Source organism: Sphaeramia orbicularis, chromosome 5 (genome assembly GCF_902148855.1).
Source record: "Sphaeramia orbicularis chromosome 5, fSphaOr1.1, whole genome shotgun sequence".
In the NCBI taxonomy this organism is placed as follows: domain Eukaryota; kingdom Metazoa; phylum Chordata; class Actinopteri; order Kurtiformes; family Apogonidae; genus Sphaeramia; species Sphaeramia orbicularis.
The window spans coordinates 22,214,567-22,228,691 of NC_043961.1; the positions used below are offsets into that span (position 1 = coordinate 22,214,567).

Here is a 14,125-nt window from a genome sequence, read left to right on the forward strand (position 1 = left end):
ATATGTGCAGATGATATACTGTTAGACACTGGGTTCAAAATCCTTGACCAGAACCTTTTTAGAGGTTACGCTTGTAAGATGATGCTTCTTCTAAGCCTCCACATTGGGCCATCATGATAGGGACTGTTTACCTGGACGATGATCTCCTCTTCAATGCGGTCAGTACAGTTGATCCTCTCAATGACATGGTCTGAGCCACTGTACTCGATGACAGCATTTCCTACTTTGATTTCCCTTTTGAACATACTGACCACAAACTCTCCATTGAGCAGGAACTCTCCACGGCTATTTGATACGGCTGTAGGGAGACAGAAAACAGTCATTCACTGTTCTTGATTTTTATAGAATAATTTCACAACCGGTGGTATTTAACATTAAGACAAACTATGTAATCTGAGTCAACAACGACAAAAGAATGAAGTATAAACTGGGAAACATTAGCTCTTACTACACCAGTGCTTGAGCTAACTAAGACTACAATAACTTATTTTTGTACGGGAAAGAGCTTAACGTTTTCATTTATAGTAAAGTAGATGAAGAAGGCAGCAGACAAGCCTTATTGGGGTAAAATAATCCTCTACTTCTGGAGAAGTCCCATCCAGGGGCATCCTGTTCTGCTCAACAGCCAGTCTGCTGCACGCATTCATCCTAATGCGATTATGGGGCTAATTTCCTGCCTTTACTTTCCTCACCATTTCACATATTACACTAATATGACCGTAGAGAGTGGCCCTCGTTATAGCAAAATCACACAATACCTGTGATTTAGACACATACTGTACATACAAGTACATTTACGTGATAAAAACATCTCAAGCTTGTGTTGTTCAATCAATAGGTATCAGTATTCCTACAATGAACACATAGAAATAAAACAATAACCACACAAAATATGCAAATATATATATACACACACACATGCAGACGCACTTTTTGACCTTGATGGAATGGTACCCAGAGGGCTATCCCTTTTCAGGTAATAGCATGTTCATGCCAACAAGACATGATAGTTCACAAATAGTTCACATGCAGCCACATTCAGACTACAGAAAGACCTACTTGTACAGACCTAAAGGAAATACACACCTATGTGCACACACGAAACATAAATGCATGTACACTAAGTGACCTTACTGGAATGGTACCCACAGGCCTAGTTCCGGCTCATTAACGCCTTAACATTCACAGTATATGCCAGCTCCCAAGGTTTGCAGCACATGACTTTCAACAATAAAAGTATCAACAGTAGTTTATGTCAAACACTATAGAGAAATTCAGGAATATATAGACGTGAAAAACAGTAAAACACTTTTTTAACCCATGAAGACCCAACCATCCACTGGTGACCAAAAGCATCTACTGATGTAATTGTTTAATACCTGTTGATCCACTAATCCGATCAATACATGTCAATACATGGTGTAAAATACAGTTTTTCATCTTTTCATGGTCATCAGATATGACCCATTTGGACTTTCAGAGGCTCCGTAGTTACCGTGGAAACACTGTCATCTTCTACAACATTGATTCACCAGTAAAACCCATGGAGCTGGATCAGTGACAATGGATGGAGACACTGGGTTTAAGTTCAGTTAATGATAGATTTTGTTGAAAAAGTAACTTTTTCTTCAGTTTTGTCTGTTTCTGATATGATAATCTTCAACTTTAATCTGAGCCTTTATGAACATCTATATTATAATTAAATTAAATACAGGAAAATATATAATTTACACAAAAAACCGCCATAAAATATAGAGGATAATATTATAATAAATGGCAATAAATCACTTAAGAAAAGTCAAATATAGAGAAAAAAAAATCGTAAGTGCCACAAAAGTACCACTGGGTCTTTATGAGTTAATACCTGTTGATCCACTAATCCTATCAATACATGTAAATAATTGGTGTAAAATACAGTTTGTCATCTTTTCATGGTAATCAGATATGACCCATTTGGACGTTCAGAGGCTCCGTAGTGAACATGGAAACACCATCATCTTCTACAGCACTGATTCACCAGTCAATCCCATGAAGTTGGATCAGTGACAGTGGATGGACACACTGGGTTTATGTTCAGTTAGTTTACTGAAAATATCACTTTTTCTTCAGTTTTCTGATAGTTTCTGATATAATAACCCTCCACTTTAAATGGAGCTTTAATTAAATATAGAAAAATACATGATTTACTCTGAAAAATGCAAAATTCAGAATATAATATTAAAATAAACAGTGATAAATCACTCATAAAATGTTTAATATAGAGAAAAAATTCATTCTGTAAGTAAGTAAAGTTTATTTCTAAAGCACTTCACAGATAAAAATCACAAAGTGCTGTACATAAAATGGGTGCAATAAAACAAAATAAGAATAATTTCATAAAATAAATAAAAAGGATAAATCCATCAACCAAAAGCTTTCCTAAACAATAATGTCTTGAGCTGCTTTTTAAAAGAGTCCACGTAACTGCCACAAAAGCAGCACTGGGTCCTTATGGGTTAAAGAGAAAAAAAGTTTGTGCCTTACCGAGGTAGTTGTCATCCTCTGGTTTTCCTGAGTAGCTGTGTTGACGCACATCTATATTTGTAGCACCACTGGGTATTCGCACCACTTCATTATAACCTGAAAGTAGCATTAATAGTTTGTTAACATCCCTAGTATACTGAGCTCTTCACATAACAGTCACAATAAATTTGACCTTTCAGATATGATGACCTGAGGATAAAAGTTAGAGGCGTTGTGTTTTACCGTAGCGGACGATATTGAAGGTGCCTGCAACAGTTTTGCAGGAGGAGTTGTCGCCTCCACATACGCCACATTTGTCCCTCCTGGCTTTAGAGTTCAATACATGGTCGCAGCCTGCTTGCTACTCGATTGGAAGGCAAAAGAGATATAGAAAACAAATGAGGTAATATGAGTATTTAGAAAAATTTTAGGAGAAATGGGAAAAAAATAAAGAAAAGTGAGAGAAAAGTTGCATGCAGAATTACAACGCAACAGTGGGCTCCTTTGGTTTTCTGGATTACGTCATCTTTATTACAGTTACCAGTCAAGTGTTCAGTATTAAGATACCACACAGATGCCTTCCCTCCTGTTTGTACATTCTTATTTTTAAGTGGAGTGCTGATCACAGGACAAGAAACCAAACTCAACAACCCCCAAAATACTCACATCAGAACGTTGGGAGTTATATTCCATTCTATTGACATGCATCTGTAATAAATTTCCTTTATAAAACCACATTAGAAATCATATGAGCTATTCTGTGGGTAATTGTTTGTAACAAGAGACATTTTTTGATTTTGTAAAAAGGATCAAGGGCTTTAGAGCAACGGCACAGATCAAAATCCACTTGCCTAGGGCATTGAAGGCAACTTACTCCACGCACCACAGTCTAACCAAAGTGCTGTGTTACATTCAGAGTATACACAGAGCCACCCACTGCTACTTTGAACCAACATATTGATGCAGAAAATGTCAATAATCAATCTCTCAGACCAAAATCTATTTGTCATAATGTTGGGACAAATAAACATCATCTGTTTAGGGAAATACTGGAAAGTATTTTTTATTATTTGCACTGATTGAATATAAATAATTATATTCTGTATGCACAAACGCTTCTGCAAGAATGGCTGCAACAGTTCTGATACCAAAAATATTTATACACATGTATTTTGAAGTTTCCAACCTTAACCATGCAGCAAAATGTTTCAAAGAGGGAAAAAAGTAAAAGTTCTTACTCGACACAGGCCCTGGACACAGATGTCGTTGGTATCGGGACCGCATGGCGTGCCATCAATGACCCTGTCCCTGAGCTGATAGTAGGCTGTACTGCCAGCCACCCTGCAGAACAACTTACACCGATCCTTCATCAGGACTGAAAGAAAATATGAGAAAGATAGATACAGTATTACAACACATAATAATAAGAAACCTGCATAATGTGCTGTGTGGTGTGTATTATTCCTGTAAAGCCTGAACCATTAAATCACTGACAGAAAATTCCAGATCTTTGAAACTGGAGCCTTTATTGGTCCTTCTGAACAGTCAAAAAAAGTGTTTTCAGTGAGTTCCAATTTTGTATTATTTTTGATACATTGGGTCTCAATGCTCAAATATTTTTTTTTGCACAAACAAAAACATAACATAACACAAACATGTCTAACAAATTGGTAATTCTTTTTTAAAATTGGCAAAGTTCTGCCTCCTTTCTCATTAATGATAGTCTTGCAGTGTCACTGGAAAGACCTCTGGTGAACTTATTCCTACCCCTGGTGGATTATTTGTGTATTGCATGTATCTAATTGTATACATCAGGTTTTTCAAGAAAAAAAATATCACACTGATCATGTAGAGGGCTTCAAAACTCATGTATCAAATATGATACGTTTGGTGTTATAGGGTTAACAGAAAACAATGCAGTTAAGACAGTTAATCTTACTTCCGCTGTATTTGGGCACCCAGCGCACGTTAGGAGGTAGACCGTTGATGTTGAAGTGTCTGCCGTCAAAAGCAGCACATTGCTCCTCCCTGAAATCCTTCTTCTGCTTGGAGCAAGGCTCAGAGTTACAGGAACGAAACTTCATCCGGCGTCCTACACAGTACATTCCTCCATTCCTGGGCCTGGACAAGAAATTAGGAAATCAACAGCCTATAATCATCTATCCATCATCTGTCCATGAATCTATTCATCTTACTGTTTTACCCATAAAGACCCAAACATCCATCTATGGCTAAAAGCATCAGCTGATTTCAACTGTTTAATACCTGTTGATCCACTAATACTTTTAATTCATACAAATAATTGATGTAAAATACAGTTTTTCCTCTTTTAATGGTCATCAGATATGACCCGTTTGGACGTTCAGAGGCTCTGTAGTTACCGTGGAAACACTGTCATCTTCTACAACATTGATCCACCAGTAAAACCCATGATGTCTGACAAATGACAGTGGATGGAGACATTTGGTTTATGTTCAGTTAATGATAGATTTGCTGAAAAAGTCACTTTTTTTTCCAGTTTTCTCTGTTTCTGATATAAAAACCGTCAACTTTAATCTGAGCTTTTACAAACATCTACATGATGAGAGAATTAAATATAGGAAAATAGCTGCTTTTCACTGAAAAAAAAACACAGAATACAGAAGATAATATTACAATAAATGGTGATAAATCAGTTAAGGAAGGTTAAATATAGAGAAAAATTCATTTTGCCACAAAAGTAACACTGGGTCTTTATGGGTTAAGCTTGTATCATATTTTTTTTTTATCCCAAAGCTCACTATCTCCTAAGATACTAACATCGTTTCCAGTGTCACAATCATTAAACTAAGTAGAACGAAAGCATCGGAGATCCTGTCTTGATGAACAATAGCTATGAGAAGAATTCCCTTAAGGAGGCTTGATCTATGGAACACTGACTTTGGCAGCTAAGATGAAGACAAGGTCTACTAGGCATGCATGACTACAAAGAAAAGAAGGACTGGACTGCTCACACGGGTCTGTTGCATTCACGCACAGCAATCTTGATGCCTCCACCGCATGTCCGTGAACAGGTACCAAAAGGACTCCAAACTCCCCATGCCCCCTCCACAGGCGTGGCATCGTGCTCTTTGGCTATACACAAGCCATGTTTGCAGTGCTGCGAAGGTGAGAGAAACAGACAACATGAATGAAGAGAGCATGAGAAGATACTGAGGTAAGTGAGTGAAAGAAAAGAAAAAAAAAGACAGCACTTGAAATCTTATCCATGGAACTGGCAGCACATCTAGCTGCTCTCCTATGCTTTGATGGTAATCTGGGAGAAATTATAAAGTGAAGCAAATGGAAAAGAGAGGAACCAAAAAAAGACATTTCACGGCTATGTCTGGCTGGACAGGAGACAAGAAAACATCACACACATAGTCAACATACATCTCAGCTCATAACAGAAGGATAAACTTACACAGCTCAACTAACAGACTGCAGCTTACAGTAAGTGTTTAGTGTGATGGACCCTGGCACAGCGGAGGAAAGGTGGTCGGTGGGAACGATTCAACATGTGTATATGTCTGTCTTTGGACTTACTCTAATGCCCTGTCATAAAATAGACAGTTGCTACAAGACAAGATTAAGAGGCTTTCTTGTCATCATATTAGCACAAGGAATCACATGACGAAATGTAGGTGGTCTTCAGGTCAGTGCAAATCAAGTTTAACATTAAAGAAAACATGCTATATCGAAAATAAAGGTAGCTAAAAACAATTAAAAGTAGTTAAGACAATAAAAGTATCTAAGACAAAATACAGCCGGGGAAAAAATTATTAGACCATCAAAAGTCATCAGAAACAATGGTTATGCAATGAAGGGTGTGTATATGTGACTAAAACAGAAAGAAAAGAAAACATGGAATGCCTAAAAGCACTGTTTTTGTCAGTACAATGCCATAGATATTCATGTAAGAACTGAAGTGATTTTGGTTATTATCAAGAAAACCATGGAAAATGGCTAGATATCAGCTCTGAAATTAAACTTTTATGAGCTATGTTTGTTGTTATCATTATATTTGTCCAAACAAATGTACCGTTAGTTGTACCAGGCATTAAAATGAACAAGAAATTGAAGAAAACAAAGAGTGTTCTTATAAGTTTTTCCATGACTGTATGTCAATCTGTCCTCATACTGACACTTGTAAAGAGTTTATAACAGAATTTATAACTAATGGAGCTGCACATCTTACAAATTTCACTAACATGATGTTTCCATGTGGAATTTTTCTTTTTCAACCATGCAACAGAGTATTATACAGTTCTGTCATGACCATTAAAATAGGGTGATTTAGTTGTATTCCAAGCAAACATGAACATAACAATGAACAAATAGAACTGGCAACTACTTTAAAAATGTCCTTCATAAATTAAATAAGGTGCCAAAAATTTTATTAATAATACAAAATACTCAAGAAGTATTAAGCAAAACTAGGAACCAAAGTTTGTGTTTTTTGTCATTTTGGTTATTATCAAGAAAACCATGGAAAATGGCTAGATATCAGCTCTGAAATTAAACTTTTATGAGCTATGTTTGTTGTTATCATTATATTTGTCCAAACAAATGTACCGTTAGTTGTACCAGGCATTAAAATGAACAAGAAATTGAAGAAAACAAGGAGTGTTCTTATAAGTTTTTCCATGACTGTATGTCAATCAGTCCTCATACTGACACTTGTAAAGAGTTTATAACAGAATTTATAACTAATGGAGCTGCACATCTTACAAATTTCACTAACATGATGTTTCCATGTGGAATTTTTCTTTTTCAACCATGCAACAGAGTATTATACAGTTCTGTCATGACCATTAAAATAGGGTGATTTAGTTGTATTCCAAGCAAACATGAACATAACAATGAACAAATAGAACTGGCAACTACTTTAAAAATGTCCTTCATAAATTAAATAAGGTGCCAAAAATTTTATTAATAATACAAAATACTCAAGAAGTATTAAGCAAAACTAGGAACCAAAGTTTGTGTTTTTTGTCATTTTGGTTATTATCAAGAAAACCATGGAAAATGGCTAGATATCAGCTCTGAAATTAAACTTTTATGAGCTATGTTTGTTGTTATCATTATATTTGTCCAAACAAATGTACCGTTAGTTGTACCAGGCATTAAAATGAACAAGAAATTGAAGAAAAAAAGGGTGGACTAATTTTTTTTTTTTCCGGGACTGTATAAGTGGCCAGACAATAACAAAAAAACAAAAAGGCACTGAGAACTGAGACAGTCATAAGTCGCTGCACATGTGCGCTGCCATCATAAGACAAGCTGTTATTTACAACTTCACACCATCTACCTATAGTACATTCAATTACATGAGCTAACACATGTCACCTGACAGCCTAATTTTATGGCATGCCTTTGAAAACTTAATTTATGTCATTTTGAGCTCTGAATTAACAAGAATTTCAGGATCATGAGTCACTGGAAAACTTGTAAGATCAAAACAAAAAAAGCAATGTGTTGCGGATTATCAGATAATAAAGAACAATAAACCATCATGCAATGGAGACAAATGTGGCCTTCCAACTGAGTGTTAACACACATTGCGTATTTTTTCTGTCACACTTCTTGGTCTTGACAATTTATCATTGACGACAAAACATTTTCCTTTTGCATTTTACTGCCCTGCATTCACACTAAGAGTGATGGGACCTCTTTGTAAGCATCTGTCTTCATTTGTACATGACACCTACCTTTCCAGGGGAGCAGTCGGTGCCATCTGCCCATGGCATGTGTTGGGTTCTGCAGCCCCGCTGGGCGCCCTCTGGACTGGTGCACCACAGCCGCCGACACTGGGTCTAATAAACAGTTACGCACAAATACACGCACATAAAGTTAGCACAAAGATTCCAGAAAAATAGGGAAAACAAACAAACAAACAAATATCCACAAAATATATCCTATATATGATTAATCGGCTAGTTTATAACACATTAACACACATTAGACCCTATAGTGATTCCATATAATAATAAAAAGACACTGATCAGGTGTTTAACCCCCAGAGGCTTAAGTGCTTTTGTGTTTGGGATGAAGCACGAGAGAAGAAGACTAACACACAGGACTTTAAAATAGTCACAGATTATGTAGCTTTATATATATATTTTTTATCTATATCTTTTACAGGCACGGAAAAAATTATTAGACCATCAAAAGTCATCAAAAACAATGGTTATGCAATCAAGTACTAACTCCTGTGTGTATCCTGTGGCTAAAACAGACAGGAAAGAAAACATGGAATGAATAAAAGCACTGTTTTTGGCAGTACAATGCCATAGCTATTGATGTATGAACTTAAGTGATTTTGGAAAAGAAACCCATGGAAAATGGCTAGATATCAGCTCTGAAATTAAACTCTTATGAGCTATTTTTGTTGTTATCATCATATTTGTCCAAACAAATGTACCTTTAGTTGTACCAGGCATTAACATGAACAAGAAATTGAAGAAAACGATTTTTTCCATGACTGTATATCAATCTTTCCTCATATTGACACTTGTAAAGACTCTACAACAAAATTTATAACTAATGGAGCTGTATATCTTACAAATTTCACTAACATGACGTTTTCGTGCGATTTTTTTTTTTTTTTTAACCATGCAGCAGAGTATTATACAGTTCTGTCATGACCATTAAAATAGGGTGATTTAGCTGCATTCCAAGCAAACACGAACATAATGAGCTGGTACTGGCACTGGTAACCGCTTTAAAAATGTCCATCATAAATTAAATAAGGTGCCACAAATTACATTAACAATACATAATACTCAAGAAGTATCAACCAAAACTAGGAACCAAAGTTTGTGCTTTTTTATAGAAAGGAAAACAGTATCTTGTTACTAAACACAGCAAGTAATTTTTAAGTATTAAGCTTTGGCTCAGAACCACTGCAGCACATGATCACGACACAAAAGGCTTTCTTCTGAACACAACAAGTAGAACATGACAGAACTTTCTCCACTTACCATATAAGGGCACACCTGTGTTCCCGGCCCAAATATCAATTCACACTGTTTATTGACGTTGTATATGCGTCCGGGCAGCTGCTGTGAGAGACTGTATGGCCTAGAAACAGGCTCGTCGAGTAAGCATTCACCATATCCTGTGCTATTAAGAAATAAAAATAAAATGACTTAAAGAAAAAAGGGAAAAAACAAGAGACACAAACAGACAGAAAACACACTCAGTACAGCTGGAGAGGTCATTGTTTGGAGCATATTAAGAAACTACACTGTACAAATGGTTTGTGCTGTATCTTGACAGCTCACTGTTTATATTTGATCAGCTATTTTTAGTTGGCGGAGGGGAGCTCAAGAGGTGGGAGACGCAGGGATAGTTAGGGTTTTAGAAGAGGAGTGTGGATAGTTCCCAGATAGGGCTTCATTTATAAGGGTTCCCGGGAGTTTCTCATTGGGTTGAGACTTGGGTTTCAGAAAAGAAGAACTAACTATAGGCTCGGACAACCTTGAGAATGGATGACAGTTTATTTGTGTTTTTATGTCACAGTTCTGGCTGTTGCTGCACTAAGACGGAGAATTTATTTAACCCATAAAGACCCAAACATCCACCAGCGACCAAAACCTTCTGATATTTTAATAAATGGGTTTAGGCTATTGAATAATGAGTTCAGAGAAGGAGGTTTAGTGTTTTAGCTCATCAGAAAAAAGGGTTACAACATTTTTAATTTATGCCTAAGAGCTCATAACATTGAGTACAGGGTTCAATTTGTCTACTAAAGTCAAACTATCATTACTTAAAAATGGTCCTCTTCTTTTATTACATTATTTAACCCATAGAGACCCAAACAGCCACCAGTGACCAAAACCATCTACTGATCTAAACTGTTTAATACCTGTTGATCCATTAATCCTATCAATACGTGTAAATAATTGATATAAAATACAGTTTGTCATCTTTTCATGGTCATTAGATAAGACCCATTTGGACATTAAGAGGCTCCGTAGTTACCATGGAAACACCATCATCATCTACAACATTGGTTCACCAGTAAAACCCATGGAGTTTGATAAATAAAAGTGGTCGTAGACATTTGTTTTATGTTCAGTTAATGATTTACTTTACTGAAAAAATCACTTTTTCTTCAGTTTTGTCTGTTTTTGGTATAACAACCCTCAAATTTAATCTGAGCTTTTATGAACATCTATATGTGTCGCCTGGATAAATCAGAGATCCACATAATAGAAGCCCTAGTCAGCCCCCCTGAAAAGCTGTTATCGTTTCACTTCTAAACTGAAATGACACTGGTGCAATACTCTGTATATCTTATAATGTGCACAAATTCTGTATCTCCTTTTAATTCTATTTATCCTGTATGTTGTGTATATGTTGTAGGCTTGTGTTATATGGACTTGTGTCTGCAATAAAGTTTATTATTATATGATCAGTACATTAAATATTGGAAAATACCTGATTTTCACTGGAAAAATGTTAAATACAAAAGATAATATCATAAATGGTGACAAATCACTTAAGAAATATCATTTGAGAACTGCCACAAAAGTAGCACTGGGTCTTTATGGGTTAAAACGAATATGTAAACTGCACTATGAGTATGTTCATATATTAATGAAACCTATAACTGAAATTTCTACAAATCAGTTCTAAATACAATTCGTTAATAGAAAATGTAAAAAAAAAAAAAAAAAATTCCAACCAGAGACTTAAACTCAAATTTGATTTAGGTTGTTCGAGTTGTTCAGTGATTTTTTTCAGATCAACAGAAAAACATCATCCACCTAACCTAACCCCGTGTATGTTTGACACAACAGTAAAAAAAAAACATACTCGAGGAACTCTGTGATGTACTTCCTGCTACACTTGGACCACATCCAAGGGTTTGTGTTGTAGTTAAGCGTGGGAGCCATCACATGTTGTTGAATCTTAACTCCATCTTCCTTACACTTGTTGCTGTCATCATGAGGCATATTGAACCTGGCAGAGAAACAAAAAGAAAATCATGTTGCAGAATGAAATTAAGTATCACGATGTGGATGTCAAAGATGCCAGTTTTTTCTCCTGGTGCATATTCTGAATTTAACCCTATAACGCCAAACGTATCATATTTGATACATGAGTTTTGAAGCCCTCTACATGATCAGTGTGATATTTTTTTAATAGAAAAACCTGATGTATACAATTAGATACATGCAATACACAGATAGTCCACCAGGGGGAGAGGAATTCATTCACCAGAGGCCTTTCCAGTGACACTACAAGATTAAATTAATGAGGAAGGAGGCAGAATTTTGCCAATTTTGAAAAGGAATTACCAAATTTGTTTGACATGTTTGTGTTATGTTTTTGTTTGTCCAAAAATAATAATATTTGAGCATTGGGACCCAATGTATCAAATACAATACAAAATTGAAAATCATACATTGGAATTGGTATTTGAAAAAATTTTTTGGGGTTGTTCAGATGGACCAATAAATGCTCCAGTTTCAAAGAACTGGAATTTTCTATCAATAGTCGCTTTTCCATGTACCCTAAATTGCGCAAATATAACTTGCACGTAAAAATTTACCTAATGGAAAAAACAACAATTTCGCCAAAAGCCTCATTTTTCCATTAAAAGTTTTTGAGCTGGCAAGAGGTGGTTTTTCGGCCATAGCGCAAATGGTATATCACACAAAACTGCAATGAAAAGACCTTTTTTTGCAACTCAGGTGAGTCAGGTGAATTAAAAAACCAGACATTGACGTACGTTACAACAAGAGAAGAAGAAGAAGAAACATGTCGTGGTATGTGTGGACACACCAGCAAACCCAATCATTTTTAATTTAGTACGAGATAGAGGGGTAATATATAATAATAATGAATATGTCTGTAAATCAACACCATATTTACGTTCGTCGCCATGTTTATGGAATGACTTCTCGTGTCATCTCACGATAATAAATAAATAAATCATCGGATTTGTGATTTAATGGAAAAACCGACATTGCACACTTCTGTTTTTTCGATATTTAGTAGATATCGGTAAAGTTTTGCTCAGATGTCCAATGGAAAAGCGACTACTGATTTAATGTTTCAGTCTTTACAGGGTTAATACATCACAGAATTAAAACTCAAGTCAAATGTAGTAAATTATAACCAAGTGTGACGAATGAAGTTTGTTTGTGCAATGTTTTTATTCATTCATGCATGTTTTAAAATCTGAACTCTGATTATATATCTTCACTGTAAGTATTTTACTGGCTTTGGAAGAGTATTTACCATAGATGTTGAAATAATGTGGAGCATTTTTACGGTCTGCTGTGGGGACTTTGGAATGAAATCAGCACAATATTGAATTTCATGGGATCACAGACGGCATTAGTTATAAGGCGTAGCATTTGAGTGCCTGCAAGGTGAATAAATAAGATCCTGGTTGGTGCGAGACAGGTACAGCCCCAGCGTGCCCACAGCTCTCCTTATGAGCTATGAGCTACTCAGCAGCCCACCTGACAGGTACCATACAACACTGAGCTCTATAGCTAAGCAGCCATTCAACAATCCCCTCTTTTGTTATGTGGTCAGAAAGAGCATTGTGCATTTGTTTGAGATGATGAAGGCCGTTATGGTCTGTAACAGCCTCCAGAACAACAGGCTAACACCCCCAGCACTGGCTGAGTCAGGACTTTGGACGAGCATTGTTAGCTTTAAGTAGTTTTTACTTCAATAATAAGAAACCAGCTTACATACTGTTTTTTTTTCTCTCTAAATAAGTGGCGAGATACATTGTCTGGCTTTAAAAAAAAAGTTGCACATGCAATATTTCACTGCACCACCTTTGGTTTTGATTACAGGAGACATTCACTGGATTTCACGAAGCAAATAGTTCAGATCCTTCCATCGGTAAGTACTGCAGTTTCTAATAATGTTTCAGCTGTAACAAGTTATTTAACTGATTCACTAAATGTCCTCTCATGTCTTTAATGTCATACAGATTGGACAATGCCAGTACTGATCAGGATCATCAGGTGTGTGACAGAATGGTTCAGGGAGAATGAGATATCATTGTCACACATGGATTAGCCTCCATAAAGTCCAGACTCTAATATGGGATGTGATGAAGACTTGATGCAGCGGTCCGATTCTCCATCATCAATAATCCAAAATTAATGCAACTATGGATGGAACAAATATTATGAACCTTATTGTAACACTATGTAAGCATTATGTGGCAAAAAGTGAATGTCTCCTGGAATCAAAACCAAAGGTAGTGCAGTCAAATACTGCATGTGTGGCTTTTTTTTTTTTTTGGTCTGGGCAGTGTATGATTAGAAACACAAAACCTAGAGGCGATACTTGGAAAACATGAATAAATTAGTCTGTTGTCTATGTATTACTAGAGATACAGGGTGGGGAAGCAAAATTTACAATGAACATTTAGTTGTTTTTTCTCAGCAGGCACTATGTCGGTTGTTTTGAAACCAAACATATATTGATGTCATAATCATACCTAACACTATTATCCATACCTTTTCAGAAACTTTTGCCCATATGAGTAATCAGGAAAGCAAACGTCAAAGAGTGTGTGATTTGCTGAATGCACTCGTCACACCAAAGGAGATTTCAAAAATAG

The 14,125-nt window shown here is 36.1% G+C and overlaps 1 protein-coding gene across 3 annotated transcripts in view; it reads right to left on the reverse strand.

Annotated features, from left to right (window-relative positions):
* Window positions 1-14,125, reverse strand: part of adamts9 (ADAM metallopeptidase with thrombospondin type 1 motif, 9) — a 69,016-nt gene that overhangs the window by 45,938 nt on the left and 8,953 nt on the right. For all 3 annotated transcript variants that reach the window (XM_030135105.1, XM_030135104.1, XM_030135106.1), the window contains exons 9-17: window positions 11,344-11,490; window positions 9,504-9,645; window positions 8,232-8,336; window positions 5,496-5,641; window positions 4,442-4,623; window positions 3,741-3,877; window positions 2,746-2,863; window positions 2,524-2,619; window positions 132-298 (exon numbers count right to left, since the gene is read on the reverse strand). In XM_030135105.1, the coding sequence (XP_029990965.1) occupies window positions 132-298; window positions 2,524-2,619; window positions 2,746-2,863; window positions 3,741-3,877; window positions 4,442-4,623; window positions 5,496-5,641; window positions 8,232-8,336; window positions 9,504-9,645; window positions 11,344-11,490 (1,240 nt within the window). The remainder of the gene's footprint in view (window positions 1-131; window positions 299-2,523; window positions 2,620-2,745; window positions 2,864-3,740; window positions 3,878-4,441; window positions 4,624-5,495; window positions 5,642-8,231; window positions 8,337-9,503; window positions 9,646-11,343; window positions 11,491-14,125) is intronic.